This window comes from Mucor velutinosus (genome assembly GCF_035048745.1).
Source record: "Mucor velutinosus strain NIH1002 chromosome Unknown tig00000041, whole genome shotgun sequence".
In the NCBI taxonomy this organism is placed as follows: Eukaryota; Fungi; Mucoromycota; class Mucoromycetes; order Mucorales; family Mucoraceae; genus Mucor; species Mucor velutinosus.
Genome location: NW_027041905.1, coordinates 583,473 through 598,721, shown reverse-complemented (window position 1 = coordinate 598,721; position 15,249 = coordinate 583,473). Strand labels below are relative to the sequence as shown.

At 39.6% G+C, this 15,249-nt stretch overlaps 5 protein-coding genes across 5 annotated transcripts; all 5 read left to right on the top strand.

Annotated features, from left to right (window-relative positions):
- Positions 1-3,045: 3,045 nt before the first annotated feature.
- Positions 3,046-4,850, top strand: ATC70_000361 (uncharacterized protein; the record flags this gene model as incomplete). The annotated part of the gene is made up of 6 exons (XM_064819779.1): positions 3,046-3,081; positions 3,139-3,219; positions 3,284-4,011; positions 4,072-4,402; positions 4,538-4,717; positions 4,785-4,850. The coding sequence occupies 6 exons, from the start codon at positions 3,046-3,048 to the stop codon at positions 4,848-4,850; spliced, it is 1,422 nt and encodes a 473-aa protein (XP_064683699.1).
- A 1,826-nt stretch (positions 4,851-6,676) lies between these two features.
- ATC70_000360 (uncharacterized protein) lies at positions 6,677-7,339 on the top strand (the record flags this gene model as incomplete). The annotated part of the gene is made up of 5 exons (XM_064819778.1): positions 6,677-6,755; positions 6,816-6,862; positions 6,921-6,975; positions 7,034-7,161; positions 7,229-7,339. The coding sequence occupies 5 exons, from the start codon at positions 6,677-6,679 to the stop codon at positions 7,337-7,339; spliced, it is 420 nt and encodes a 139-aa protein (XP_064683698.1).
- A 1,969-nt stretch (positions 7,340-9,308) lies between these two features.
- On the top strand, positions 9,309-10,736 carry ATC70_000359 (uncharacterized protein; the record flags this gene model as incomplete). The annotated part of the gene is made up of 5 exons (XM_064819777.1): positions 9,309-9,348; positions 9,409-9,456; positions 9,517-9,681; positions 9,733-9,795; positions 9,919-10,736. 5 exons carry the CDS (start codon positions 9,309-9,311, stop codon positions 10,734-10,736), a joined length of 1,134 nt encoding a protein of 377 aa, XP_064683697.1.
- Positions 10,737-10,974: 238 nt separating this feature from the next.
- ATC70_000358 (uncharacterized protein) lies at positions 10,975-12,513 on the top strand (the record flags this gene model as incomplete). The annotated part of the gene is made up of 3 exons (XM_064819776.1): positions 10,975-11,926; positions 11,985-12,075; positions 12,135-12,513. 3 exons carry the CDS (start codon positions 10,975-10,977, stop codon positions 12,511-12,513), a joined length of 1,422 nt encoding a protein of 473 aa, XP_064683696.1.
- Positions 12,514-13,086: 573 nt separating this feature from the next.
- Positions 13,087-14,863, top strand: CIT1 (citrate (Si)-synthase; the record flags this gene model as incomplete). Its single annotated transcript, XM_064819775.1, has 8 exons — positions 13,087-13,141; positions 13,205-13,263; positions 13,317-13,516; positions 13,581-13,712; positions 13,771-13,904; positions 13,957-14,045; positions 14,101-14,217; positions 14,276-14,863. The coding sequence occupies 8 exons, from the start codon at positions 13,087-13,089 to the stop codon at positions 14,861-14,863; spliced, it is 1,374 nt and encodes a 457-aa protein (XP_064683695.1).
- Positions 14,864-15,249: the final 386 nt, after the last annotated feature.

Below are 15,249 nucleotides of genomic sequence, written 5' to 3'. Positions count from 1 at the left end.
AGCAATTGTCCTTTCAATTCCATGATCTTCATTTAAACAACATCATAATCATCATTGTCATCATCAGAAAGGCATTTAGGTCAGCCAGCAGCAAGCCGCCTACCAAGACTAGTTCAAACTCAGTTTATTTTTTCTGTCCAAGATTGGACAGATTTTGTCTTTTTTTCGACTTCTTTAGTTTATTTTGTGATATTCGACTATATGAAATGTGGTTTTCAGACGATGCTTCCTAATACATTCTTGGAGCACTTTTCAAGGCGCTTCCAATGGTGCTAGCTGTAATAGATGTTTTGACTGAAATCAGCGAGTAATTTAATAAAATTTTAAATGAGGCTTTTAGCGAAAATAGCCATATTTTGCATATAAAAACCTCATAAAAGTAGTTTCAGAAGTTGCTCTGGGTCGAGAGAAACATTTTGATTCAATACATACCATAGTAAAAAGTCTTCATTTTCAAGGTGAAAAACGCGATCGTTTGATTTTCGATGAAAACCATGAGATATCCCTCATGGTTTTGAACCGATTTTTGGTGATCCCAAAAAAGTTGAGGAAACGCGTCAGAAAGTAAGTACTAGATTAAAGCAATCGTCTGGTGTTGCTCTGGCGGTCTAAACCGAGTTTAAACGCGAGACATGACGCCCAACTGTATCCAAATTTAGCTGTATTCGACAAAATAACGAGTAGTGAGAGGCATTTCAAGCCTGCTGTCTGTCTGTAGATTAACTGTTTCATTAGATACGGACGTGGAGCAGCTTAGAAGGGTCAGATCTGTAGATCATATAACGATTACAAATCTTGACGCAACCATTGACTTGAATACTATTGACTTTTATTGTGCGTAGTGTGAGCACCGTTGTAGCAGCAGAAGTTCATTTCGTTCCCACTTAAAGAGCATTCACACAACCATTGTTTAATCAAGTCGAATAGTAAAGTTCTTCATCTCAGGACTTTAACAGAGCAGAGCTTACTTTCACTTTTTGTTATTTGGACCATACATCCATAACATTCTATGATGAAGCTTGACGGTATGACACATGATCCTCTGTCCTTGGTTTTACTCATAATACCCCGCATTTTTACAGTAACTTGATAATACAAATGTCTCTTTTAGTAATCATGAGCATTAAATGTAGGCTTATATCATCTTGTTTAATACATGTTTAAGAGTTTTCTTCATGTCAATGTTGATATCAGTGTGGGAATAGTTTTTCAAGAGAGTTGTACGAAATCTGATTTTGTCCAATGAATAGATACTCCAACACAGTGGGTATAATCACAAAGCTTTCATATAAAAGGGGGAGTAAATCAACGAGTTTTTCTTCTCGAAACATCACTCCCTTCTTTTGTTGTTATTTCCAGTCGTCTTGTTCATATACTCTTCTGTCGAGATAGTCTAGAGCGATGAAACTGCAGCCATCCCCACAACATTTGAAACGAAGCGATGCACAATGAAGCGATAACAGGCGATACGTCTTGGCCTTTTGAAACGAAATTAGAAAACAACTCGAAGCAATCGAATATTTAGATGTAGAAAACAATTGAAAACGATGGACGTACCAGCATCAGCACTTTATATATAACGAGTTCACGACTCTGTTCGATTGTTATACAGCATTTACAAATGTCCGCACTTTGGATTTCACACTGCTATTCGTTTATCCATAAGGTTGCCAGTTTATCCAATTGGATGAATATCCAGCTTTCTCACATTTTGTGAATATGGAAAGCTTCCAGCTTGAGAAAGAATCCTTCTATACAGTGTAACTTTGCCTGTAAAATGCACATCATTTATTAAGATGCGGATAATATATTTTCAATCAAATTTATATTGCATGCTTTATCAGATCTTTTGCATGGTGCTAGTGCTTTTTACTAGTGCAGTAATCTATTTAGCCGTCAAATGGATGATATCACTACTGCAAAGAGAAAGAGAAAGGAGCAGGCGATAATGCATTAGAGAAAGATCTTCCAAATATCATATGACACTGCACGGATTTTTCTGTTTACATGTACAATGCAAATGAATATCAAATGCTGCAAGGAGCGGTTTGATACACAAAGATGCCAGTAATCCTGATTACCAAGACGATAAAATTGAAATAAAAAATGTGGGGGAAACACATCACGTATACAGAACGGGATTACAAACGATCTTAGAGCACTATTTGTTTTGTGTTTTTCTCACAAACAATCAACATCGTTTTCGTCCCTGAGAGCAGTGTCATACAGGCATTAACAAATAAAGGACATTTTCATGAATCTTATCTTATCTTTTGTGAGACAAATTGTTCCAGTTCTTCCACTAACCTGCTCAATAGAAAATACTCAACTGACTCTTTCAAGATGTCATTTTGATTCACTTGAATGTTGCATGAATGACGGGCTATCAAGATGAAAAAAAAAAAAAAGGCGAGAGAATATATATAAAAAAAAAGCGAGGAGAATGATGCTTTGTCATTTTATAATGAAATGCATGCTGTATTCATATATTATATCAGTGATAACAATTGAAATTTATAAGCATCATTTACAAATCAAGACAAGGTTGTGTCCTACAAACCGAACCTTATAATGTGATTTGAAAGGCCGAGAGTGGGGGAATTGGGAGTGCGGGGGTGGGCAATGGCTGGCTGAATGAGACTGGAGACAGCAGGATAAGAGATTAGGAGCTCGTTTTAGGTTTACCACGTTAAATGCTCCTTGTGTACCCAATTGTTTAGCTTTGTGACATCATGTTTGATGCTTCTTCAAAAGACCTCTCGCTCTCTCTTTCAGCAGGTTATACCTGTGACAAGGGTTATCTTCCCTATTGAGATGGAATCTTTCGCAAAGGTAACACTGGTAAAGAAATCGGGGTGACCCCTGCAGGATTATCTATTTCCCCATCATTTACCAATCCCTTCTCCAATTGAAAGACCAATTTAACCCGGATGGATAATGATTCTTATATAAGCAATTTGGTATAAAAGCCGCCTTTGCGCGTTAAATTATTTCAATTTCTTCTTCTTTTCCATTTTTTATATCATCTTTTTTGTTATATCTAAAATGTCTGCTCTTCGTGCATTTACCTCTGCAACCAAGGTTAGATTTCAACACATTCATACACGCTGCATTGGTATGCTAAATCAATTGTAATAGGCTGCTACTCAACAATCTGCTTTCCGTCTCGCACCTGCCATGGCTGTTGGCGCTACTCGTGCCTATTCCTCCAAGACCAAGGTAATGTCGTGTTGAAATTCGCTCAAAAAATCTCCTAAAATTAAAACCATGTTGCATGATATAGTCCTTGAAGGAGCGTCTCTCTGAACTCATTCCTGAGGAACAAGCCAAGGTCAAGGCCTTCAAGAAGGAGTATGGTTCCAAGGTTCTTGGTGAAGTTACTCTTGACCAAGCCTATGGTGGTATGCGTGGTATCAAGGGTCTTGTTTGGGAAGGTTCAGTCCTCGATGCTGAGGAGGGTATCCGTTTCCGTGGTTTGACCATTCCTGATTGTCAAAAGGCCCTTCCTGGTGCCGAAGAGGGTGGTGAGCCTCTCCCTGAATCTCTCTTCTGGTTGCTTGTTACCGGTGAAGTCCCTACTACCGAACAAGTCAAGTCTCTCTCTGCTGAATGGGCTGCTCGTTCTGACATCCCTGAATTCGTTGAGGAACTCATTGACCGTTGTCCCAAGACTCTTCACCCCATGTCTCAATTCTCTCTTGCTGTCAATGCCCTTCAACACGATTCTCAATTCGCCAAGGCTTACACTGAGGGTATTCACAAGTCTCAATACTGGGATCCTACCTTTGAGGATACCATGGATTTGATCGCCAAGCTCCCCAAGGTTGCTGCTCGTATCTACCGTAACATCTACAAGGATGGTAAGCTCGCTGAGATCGACGCCGACAAGGATTACTCTTACAACTTCTCCAAGCTCTTGGGCTTCGAGAGCAACAAGGACTTTGTTGAATTGATGCGTCTCTACCTCACCATTCACTCTGATCACGAAGGTGGTAACGTCTCTGCTCACACGTAAGTGCATTATATTATAGTGGGGGTGTATAGTTTATCTGATGTTTATTTCCAATCTAGTACCCATTTGGTCGGTTCTGCCCTCTCTGATCCTTATCTCTCTTTCGCCGCCGGTTTGAACGGTTTGGCTGGTCCTCTCCACGGTTTGGCTAACCAAGAAGTCCTCCGTTGGACCTTGAAGTTGAAGGATACTATTGGTATCGATGCCTCTGAAGAAGATATCAAGAAGTACCTTTGGGATACCCTCAACGGTGGCCAAGTCGTTCCTGGTTATGGCCATGCTGTCTTGCGTAAGACTGATCCCCGTTACACTGCTCAACGTGAGTTCGCCTTGAAGCACTTGCCCGATGATCCTCTCTTTGGTTTGGTTTCCAAGTTGTACCACATTATTGTAAGTATATTTCCTTCATCATAATGTGTTTGGGGTTCTTTTGGTTATCATTGGAATGGAATACACAAAGACATGGAGTTTTAAAAGCGTATCTTCTTTCAATTTTACTAACCCATTATTATTTACTTTTTATAGCCTGGAGTTCTTACTGAACATGGTAAGACTAAGAACCCCTGGCCCAATGTCGATGCTCACTCTGGTGTCCTCCTCCAATACTACGGTCTCACTGAACAAGATTACTACACTGTTCTCTTTGGTGTTTCTCGTGCCCTCGGTGTTACATCTCAGTTGATCTGGGATCGTGCTCTTGGTGCTGTAAGTATAAACATGAACATTTTGCTGATGAAACACATTGCTAATCCTTCTTTAAACTTGAATTTAGCCCCTTGAGAGACCAAAGAGTTTCTCTACTCGTGCTTTGATGAACATGTTTGGTGCTGCCAAGTAAAAGACCAACATAACTGTAAATACACTTTAATTTCACAAAATAAAAGATTATAATGAAACAACATGACTTGATGATCTGGGTGTTGTATGCAAGCACTCATTGCAAACAGTGAGGCTTACAAAATGGCATGAGCAATACTCGATAGTGTATTTGGATATGCTTGTATGGAATCACGGAAAAATCAAGGATGTATATCTGTTATCACAGATAATCTGATGTCCACATATGGAAGTGAGAATCTTTGATTATCTGCGTCAAAGATCTATATGGCAAAGTCATCTCTATTTGTGCCTCTATGCACGATTGGCTTACCCCAAATTACGTTGACAAAGGTCAACCATGTTGAGCATTTATTTAAATATATATAAATTTAATGATTTTGCATTTCTATCATGTGTAACTAGAGGCTGATAATTCTTGTTGGGGATGACAAGCAAGTCGTCATTTGATTAAAAGCTGTGGTTGCTAATATTACTCCAAAAGACAATCATCGTAGTATCAATCACTTTTCTACATCATTGGCAATAATGTGCATCAAAACTAAACTCTGTAACTAAACACCTTTGAAGTCAATAGATAAGAAGCGTAAATGAGAGATTGCATATTGTCGGTGTACGTCTTATTTCAAGTCAATTGACTTCCTGCTCCATAAATGATAGGAAGTTGCTGTATTTGCATAGTCCTAAAATTTGGGTTTCGTCTATACGTGGCTGGAAGTCTCTAACATAATAAAACTGGACTATCAAGCTCCACCATTACTGATATAATCACTGTCAATATAGATTTTATATCGACTGTTGGACTAAAATCTTCTTATGATTCACATTTCTCTCAACTTATCAACGCGACACGTTTAAGGTGGAGCGAGTTTTTTTTGAGTTTTAGATTTATGAGTTCAAGTCGGATGTATCTCTATCTGTTAAAGAAGGTGTTATCTTCATAGCCCTTATAGACCGCTCTGTAGCTTTGAAACGGCAACGATTGTCAAAGGAGATTTAAATGCTGTACACATAACAGTACTCAAATCCTAGCTATTGGAGCAAGTTGTGAATAACCGTTTGTAATGCAGTGAGATAGAATAACAGTTTGCTTATGCAAGAATGACACAATTTTCTCTGTTGTCAGTCCTCCCACATTGCCATCATCTGGACGGGGTTGACGTTTAATCCAGCCTGTCCTCCTCTCCAAGATGAGCACCTCTTGTTTCTGGGCCAAGTCTTTTCGACGTTAGAACGATTGCTCTGGGCTAGCATCTCGGTCTACAGTTTAATTGAGCAGTTCCTAGTCTATTACTACATCCGTTGGCATGGCTTGATTAATAAAGCTACCACAGATGCAAAAAAAAAAAAAAGTAAGCGATAAAAAAGAAAATGGGGTTTCAGACCATGCCGTATTTAATCATCATGTCTGATAGATTGATCAGTGATGTGGAAGCTTTGTAGTTTATATAGGAGTAGTATAGTAATCTGCAGTTGATTGCGGCTTATTTTGCTCCTTAAACAAGATAACCCACCAATACATATCAACACATGTTCGGTCCAATGCTTATGCTGAAGCTTTGCTTAAACAAGTGTATGCGAGGTTTAGAAACAAAGCAGTTTCCAAAATGTAGACTGCTATGTCCCAATTATGAGATAATGGATATTTTATAATAGCACATGTTAGCAAACAAGAGTTACTCTTGTTTACTGATGAGCGTGCTTAATTATAACAATTGTATCGAGCCGCTGCGTCAAAAGAATCAGAAGAGCAATCAAATGAAAATACTAATGATTCTCGAGATTTCTCTTTTTCTTTCTTTCTCTAATAGCTTAAACTTTCTTGTCATGACTGATAGAAGACCTGTTGGTGCTTACAACAACATTGCCAAGAGCATTCGTTCGAATGCAAGTGCCGGTACCGACGGTGAATAGCTGCTTTTAATAACATTTGTGTTGGCAATGCTGACCTGACCTTTCTTCAAAGCACAAACTGATATTCCAAAAACCCTTCAATGTGTTTTCTGCAAAAAGGTAGGTGCTATTCAACTATGAACAGGCTCGTGTTGGGCAACTATATCACATATTATAGGACAAACCTTACGAGGCTTTCTCTACTACAATGATTTCAAAGACATCTTATAACCGTGAGTGTTTTCAAATAGACTCCAGTCAATTTCTCGTTATTTACGGATAGTTATATAGCTTATGCTCCGTCTTCCTTCAATGCCAAAAAGAAAGCGATCAGTTGTAAGAGCTGCACTGCAACTTCTGTCACTCATTTGACTTGTATGATTTGTTCCGAGAAAATGCCATTAAACAAGTTTGCGAACGTAAGTTATTGGATTTTTTTTTCGGCCGGCTCATTGACTAGCCATTACTGACATATCGTGTTACTAGACCCAAAGAAAAAACCATGAAAGAGCTCGTTGTAAAAAGTGTATCGAGAAACGTCAAGAGGAAGATGTCTGGAGCGACAATGATATCACAGATTCTGACGACGATTACTAAATATCTGGCTGCCATGGTTTCTATTGTGCTCATTTATATATTTATATTACATCCTTGAGGTAGCGTTTTATATATACAACTGTGTTCTTGCAGTGAATAAAGTAATAACGCCATTCGATATCGATATACTCAAATATCAAGTGAACAATGTACACCAGAAACTTGATATAAATACCATTGTATTCTCCTTTGAATTCTCTACAAGTTTTATATAAGTTTGAAGGGGTGTTTACTATCAAGAAACGCGTAACTTTAAGGTCGATAGATTTCGGAATCCCATGGATCATCATTCAGGACAATAGAAATTGAATCTCCGTTGAGCTTTCGCATGTGTACACCACACATGTATGCATTTGACCAAACATTTTAAAAATCGGAGCGTACGAAAAGGGCCATATTAACTTGTTAATTTTAAGTTATCAATAGATACCTGACATGTTGAAAAATCTTGTTGTTAAGACTAGACAACTGTAGCTTGCTTTATTCAAGAATAATAACTTTTCTAATTTAAAGTATATATATTCCCCCGCTTAAAAATAGCATCTCCTATGCCGTTTCAACGAATGGCTCAATTGAAATGCAAAATTCGCTATCTTTGTTAAATATAAACTCTTAATTACAAGCTTTAGATTGATAAGTAAGGTATTGGCATACCTTGTAATGGAAACTGCAAAATTCCATCTTGCTTTGCTGCCCTGTGGCAAATACTGAATCCTCGGATACTAAAGCCACCGCCAAGATCGAGAGTAGGCAGATTCAGCGTTGGAAGAGTAATACTGGAGAATGTGATAGCTGGAAACGAGAACAATTTAAATCCTTCTTTATTCATAAATAGGTAAGGTACAATTATTCGATCTGGCGTTCATCGCACCACAGTTTGATATGAGGAATGTCTTTTAAATTTATTACATGGGAAAGTTATACAGATACTACTTCAGGCACGGTGTTGTTTACGTTGTTGTTGTTATAATAATGGAGGAACATCACAATTACCACAGAGAAGAGCATAGTTATAATGCGGTCAGTATTGTTAACCATTGAGGCATTATTTGTTTTAGCTTAGGAATATACGTCAAAACTGAATTATCTATAAAGCGATGTAATTTGCAGTTGCATGACCAGAGGTTGTGCAATAATAGTAGGTAACTTCATTGAATAAGCTCGCGATGCTGTAGCACGAAGCCATCGTGAAGAACATTAGTATTGTATATACGTAGAATTGAGCATATAAACCTTCCATTATAAAGCAGATCAGGGTTTTGATTGTAGATATTATGGCTCAGCATAAAATGTATGTTTGCAGTATTGCATTTTTGGGCTTTGCTGATGATGTTAAGGCGTTTGAAATGATACATTTACATTGTAGTACGCATTATGAGGATAGACGATCGAACTTTCTCTACTCGTAAATAATCAATAAAGCGGTAAGGTATTACATGCGATCTTTGAGCACAGCGTTGAATCACACTTTGGAGCATGGTAAGTAGAGAGTCTACCACAGTCTGTCACTGATGCGGTCTAATGACCTTTGATTTCTATCACAATAACGAGGTGTTTTTCTCTTCCTTCTCATTGCGATTGCATCTTATATCATCCAAACACTAGATCGAGATGATACTGGCTATGAAATCAACCGAGCGTTCGTTCATAATACAGTCTAAAAAGAGGTGCACACACTTGATTCATGCTGCGTCATTGTATGCCTAATCAACGAATTATCCACATCTTACTGTGAATACTGAATGGCATTTGAAAATTCAGATTGTATGCTATCAATACCTTGATAGCACACAACCTACGTTCATGGTTTATTGATTTGACACTATGAGCTATGATATCATTTGGCATGATTTTAGGATGGTAAAAACGGTTGCGCTTATTGGATAAGATGAAACCTGCTTTAAATGTTATATAAAAAAATCTCGCAGTTTAATCTCTACCTTTTTTTCATCTTTCATTTATACAGAGTATGTCGCGCCATAGAGCAGTTAGAAACTTGGACATTGATGGTAAAATATCCCCGGCTCAAAAGGCATGTCGACCAAGAAAAACTCATAAACCATGTCTAGATATCCTTGATGAGGATGAATATGAAAGCGAGTACGACGAAAATCATTGTAAGGATTGTACCAGGTGGCAATTGCAAAGCAACATGGCTCATTGTATCCATTTTCTAGTTGACGAGACAGAGATTTCGAACGAAGATTTAGATAAACTGGAAGATGGATTAGCTTATGTGTACAGCGTCATTGGCGAAGATACCATCTTGACGGCAACAGAGATCAAGGAAGCGTTATGGTATTACTATTTTGACAGAGAGGAGACGATTAATTGGACACTTGGTAAGATTGATAGGCAGGGAAGCGATGTCGATGATTAATAAGAATCCACAGAAAAAATTGCCAAAGAGAAGGCATTAGAGGAAAAGAAGAAAGCAAAAGAGGAAGCCAAGAAAGGTAAAGGCATTGGCTTGGCAATTTTTTTTTTTTATAGAGCAAGAGAGAAAGGAAGGGAGAGACTTTGTATAAAATCACGCCAAAATGAAAAAGGGCTTTTTTTTCTTTTTTTCTTTCTTTTAGTTTCCACTCGACCTACTAAAAAGGTAAATATGCTTTGGTTGTTGGATACATTCAAGATGTTCATCCTTCTTGTTAGTATCATGAGCGATCAAAACAGTAATAAAAAGGCAATGCCTTCGCTTTCCAGTTTATCCAACTCGCGTCAATCATCGTCACCAGCAAACAGCTTGGCTCAACTTCGACAAAATATGCAGAAACCTGTCACCTCTTCATCCTCTTCGCTCGCTTCGCTTGCTTCTTCATCTTCGGCGGAAGGAAAGAGACCTCTGTCATCATTGCAGGCACTGGCTCAAAGATCAAATACAACGGCAAAGACTGCCCCTTCACTCGCTTCACTTGCTGTTAAATCACCCTCACCAACTACTACCCAGAAACCTTTGAACAGCCTTGCTCATCTGGCATCTCGGCAATCAGCACCCAATTCCAACGCTGGTGTTGGTAAAAGCGCATTGTCTAGTCTTGCACCAAAACAGTCCACAGCAACAAGGCCAGCATCTATGAAGCCGGTGTCATCTCCAACTCCAGTTGTATCCGCTGCTCCTGCTGCAAATGTAGACACCAACAGGTTGACGAACGAGGAGTCATCATCAGACGAGGAACAGGAGGAAGCGATTTACGAAAATCCTCTATGTGCCAAACCGTCTGCTGCAGCACAATTCTTGTTCAAACCTCAGCAATCATTGCAATTTGATCCTCAATCTGTATTTTCGCAAGCTCTCAAAAAACCAACCTCGATTCATGTGTTTGAATTTGATCAACCCAGCCCTGATGATATTGTCATTGCTGCTCAAAATCAACGAGGCGGAAAGAAGCTGTAACAGCACTTGCCTCTCTCCCTCTCCTCCTCTCTCTCTCTCTCTCTCTCTCTTTATTTCTTCTCCAACACAAAATTCATAAAACTAACATAAACCTCATTCACATTTAATAGCTGCCGCCGAAAAGAAAGCATCCGCCGCCGCTGCTGCTGCTGCTGCTGCATCAAAAGCCAAGGCCGCAAAAGCAGCCAAAGAAGAAGCAGTTGAATTCCTTTCCGATGAAGAGGAAATTAGTCAAGAAATGGACGCCATGGGATTTGGAAGCAAAGCGACCAAGCCTACCGCCGAGCCCTTTGTCAAGCTGCCTCCCTCCAAGCGCGTTGATGTGGCCCAAGAATACCAAAAGAGATCTGGCGAGAAGCCCAAACTGAACCTGGTAGTGATTGGACATGTGGATGCTGGTAAATCTACCTTGATGGGACACTTTTTGTACGATCTCGGTCAGGTCAATGAACGTACCATGCGCAAATTCGAACGCGACTCACAAAAGATTGGTAAAGGATCTTTTGCTTTTGCCTGGGTTTTGGACGAAACAGGAGAAGAGAGAGATCGTGGTATTACCATGGATATCGCTACCAATCACTTTGAAACCGAACATCGTCAATTCACATTGTTGGATGCACCTGGACACCGTGATTTCATTCCCAACATGATATCAGGTACTGCGCAGGCGGACGCTGCCATTTTGGTTGTAGATGCCTCTACCAATGCGTTTGAGGCTGGTTTTGATGCTGGAGGTCAGACAAAAGAACATGCCGTGTTGGCAAGAAGTCTGGGTGTGCAGCAGTTGATTGTGGCTATCAACAAATTGGACATGGCTGACTGGTCTCAAGATCGATTCAAAGAGATTCAGGCTAAATTGGGTGCTTATCTGTATCAAGTAGGCTTCAAAAAGCCAAATGTGATATTTGTGCCTGTATCTGGTCTGACTGGCGAGAATTTGGTCAAGAAGAGTGCGATTGCTGAACTGACATCCTGGTACAATGGACCTTCTTTGATGGAGCAAATCGATAAATTCGAGGCCCCCACTCGTTTACTGGACAAGCCTTTGAGAATGCGTGTTACAGATTTCTTCAAGGGCGGTATTGGAAGCAGTGGTGGTGTGTCTGTTGCTGGCAATATCGAGTCTGGTACCATTCAAGTGGGTGAGCAGATTATGATTGTGCCTGGAAATGAAGTAGGCTTTGTAAAAAGTAAGTTTGCATGATTAAAAAAGAAGAGGTGTGTATGTATTCAATATTCTGCACATAGCTATGCAAGTGAATGAGGAACCAGCTACTTGGGCTGCTGCAGGTGATTCCGTATTAATGACATTAGTTAATCTGGATATCATGAATCTGAGGTAAGTTTGCAGCCTGAATAAGGATGGCATATCATGTTACTTATGGTTGAATCCAATAGTAATGGGTGCGTGCTGTGTACAGGCGCAAAACCAGTGCCAGTAACAACCACGTTTGAAGCGCAAATTGTTGTGTTTGATATCCGTATTCCCATCACACCTGGATATCCCGTTGTTCTTCACCATGGCAGTCTGGATGAACCAGCATCTGTCATCAAACTCATAGAAATCATAGACAAATCCACAGGCGAGGTGACCAAGAAGAACCCCAGATGTTTGAGCAAGGGAACGACAGCCAAGGTCCAGATCAAACTCTCGCAGCGTCCTATTCCTCTGGAGACATTCAAAGATAGTAAGCAATTGGGTCGTATCATGCTGCGTAAGAATGGTGAAACTGTGGCTGCTGGTGTTGTAAATGAAATTTTGACATTTGGATCTTAAAACTGTATCCAAAAAACCTTTTATAGATGTATGAAATAAAATGTTGGTTATATGTAATCTACATTGTATGAGTGAAGATTCTAGTGACACGATGATGAGGCAGATGTCATGGCGCTCGGAGCATCATTTTGATACTTCTTCCTTGTAAGACCGCATGAGGTAATGCCTTAATCATTACACAGGGTACATCACTTGTGTCACACTGTGGTCCGAATAAATGTGTCTAGAAGACGACATGATGACTAGTAGAAGCGATTTCAATGTTTGAATACATTGGGATTCTTGAGAGTAAGTTCTTGTTTCGTTCTTTTTGCGCCTCATATGAACTCCAGCCTCAATTGGCTTGATGATCAATCTGTTATACGTGTTTTCAAAGCCTCTTGTCAAGCCAACTTCTACGGCGTAAAATGCATGCCATGAACGCATGTCATGTGATGGAACACCCGATAATCAACCACCGTTAAGGAAGCAACGGGCATACCATGTGGAGGGGGGGGGGGCTTTTTCTTTTCGTCTCTTTTTCATCATTTTCATACAACCTGTATCAATTGCATATCTACTCTACACATCCATATGGGGAACATTGATAGTTTACCTGAGATTGACATGAGAGAGGAAGAAGAAGAAGGTCTTTTAAATTATTGAACAGCAACCACAACTCAGCCCTAAACCTATGTATTTTGCTTTACAGATGTCCACCTAGCCCATTTCAAAGTATTAAAGACCATTGGCCAAGGAGCCTTTGGTAAGGTACTCTCTGACTGCTAGCAAAACAATGGCATGCATACTCACAGCAACATTAGGTCTATAAAGTGCAGCATCGAAAGCAGCGAGAGCTATACGCGTTGAAAGTGATCAACAAGGAGAGATGCATCAAGATGAATGCCGTATCCAACATTATCCGAGAAAGAACAATTATTGAATGTTTAGATCATCCACTTGTTTGCAATATGCGGTTTGCTTTTCAAGACACTGAATCAATGTTTATGGCTATGGATTTGATGTTGGTAGTTTAGTTGATTTGAAGTCTCTAGATCAGATAATGTCTAATTGACTTCAACATGTAGGTCGGGAGGAGATCTCAGGTCCCATATTTCCAACAGCACAGTACAACAGCACGATGAAAGGACGATTCAATTTTGGATGGCTGAGTTGATTTGTGCTGTCAAATATCTACATTCGCAAGGGATAATACACAGGTAAACTATGCTTTTAATAAGAGGGGGTTTGCACATTTTAATTAAGCGTACCATACAGAGATATCAAACCTGACAATATTCTACTGGATCAACAAGGGCATGTTCATCTCAGTGATTTCAATATTGCTTGCAATATACCTGAAAAGTACGAAAAGCCACTGATTTCGTTATCAGGCACCGCAGTGTACTTTGGTATGTTTTAGGACAGAGAGTTCATGCAGTTTTCTCATTCGGTTGATGGTAGCACCCGAATATTTTAAATGCATTGGTTACAATGAAGATGTCGATTGGTGGAGTCTAGGCATCACATTTTATGAGTGTGTCTATGGAACGGTAAGAACAGGTCAACTCTTCAGCCTGAGCCATGTATACTAACAAACAAAAACAGAGACCCTGGTTACACTGCACAAATATTGATGATTTAGGCAAACAAATTCTGCATCGAAAGATTCCATTTCCATACAAACAGTCCATTTCAGTTGAATGTGTATCAGCCTTGAAAAGTGTAAGCTCTGTAAAAGTCATATAGAAACAGCATGTTGAATAACATTCATGCAAACCAGTTTTTAGAAAAGGATCCCAAAAAGCGATTGGGTCATGGTATCATCTCAGGCTGGAACAAAATCGCTTCTCATCCATTCTTTCGTTCTGTTGATTGGTACACTATGGATAACAAACAATGCCAACCTTTGTATATACCTCGCATTCAACCATTCACGATACCCCAAGCAACAACAGCAGCAGCAGATGACTTATTATCGCAACAAACATCACACAAGACGACGACTACATGTTCCATCATCCCAAAAGACATAACACCTCCACTGGATGAGGAGGAAGGCGTCATGGGGTGGCTGAATCGATACAAACGATCCAGTCGAACATTGCAGAAACAAAACCGATTCAGTCAAGATCTTAAAATCATACAAGACAAGTTTAAACCATTTGACTATACGATATTCGATCAGTACCAAGGGTTTCTAGACGAACGATTGATGACTGTGGGCCCACCGCCTGATTGGGTCAAGCCTGCTTTTCCTGATGCTGATAATGGAAGTATACTACCGATTCGAAAGATCTATTTGGAGACACCTTCTGTTTTTGATGTGTTTGGAGATCACCATTATATGATGGGACAACAATGTAAATGATAAAAAAAAAAAAAACTCCATCCCTCATACCGCCACAGTTAACCCCATTTTGTATCATATATCCATTCTTGAATAAATCGCCAATTGATTGGTGCTGAAAAGCCTATCTTCTTGTCGTTGTAGCACTACTGCGCCTAGAAAAAGAGGATCCAGATCAAGTCCACTTGCCAAGAGCATGTTGGTCTTCCAAGCTTTATTTCCAAACCAAAATGCACTGGCGTATGTGACGAGTGTAAATTCATATCGAGCATCTGAGCTAGACTATTCAAAAGATGGGAAAAACTATCCTGCACTACGCATTGCATTCAGCTTTCAACGGCGCTATTTTCATTGCTCCTTTTCTACCACTAAATTGAGTATAGATTAAATGAATTGTATTACTTGAT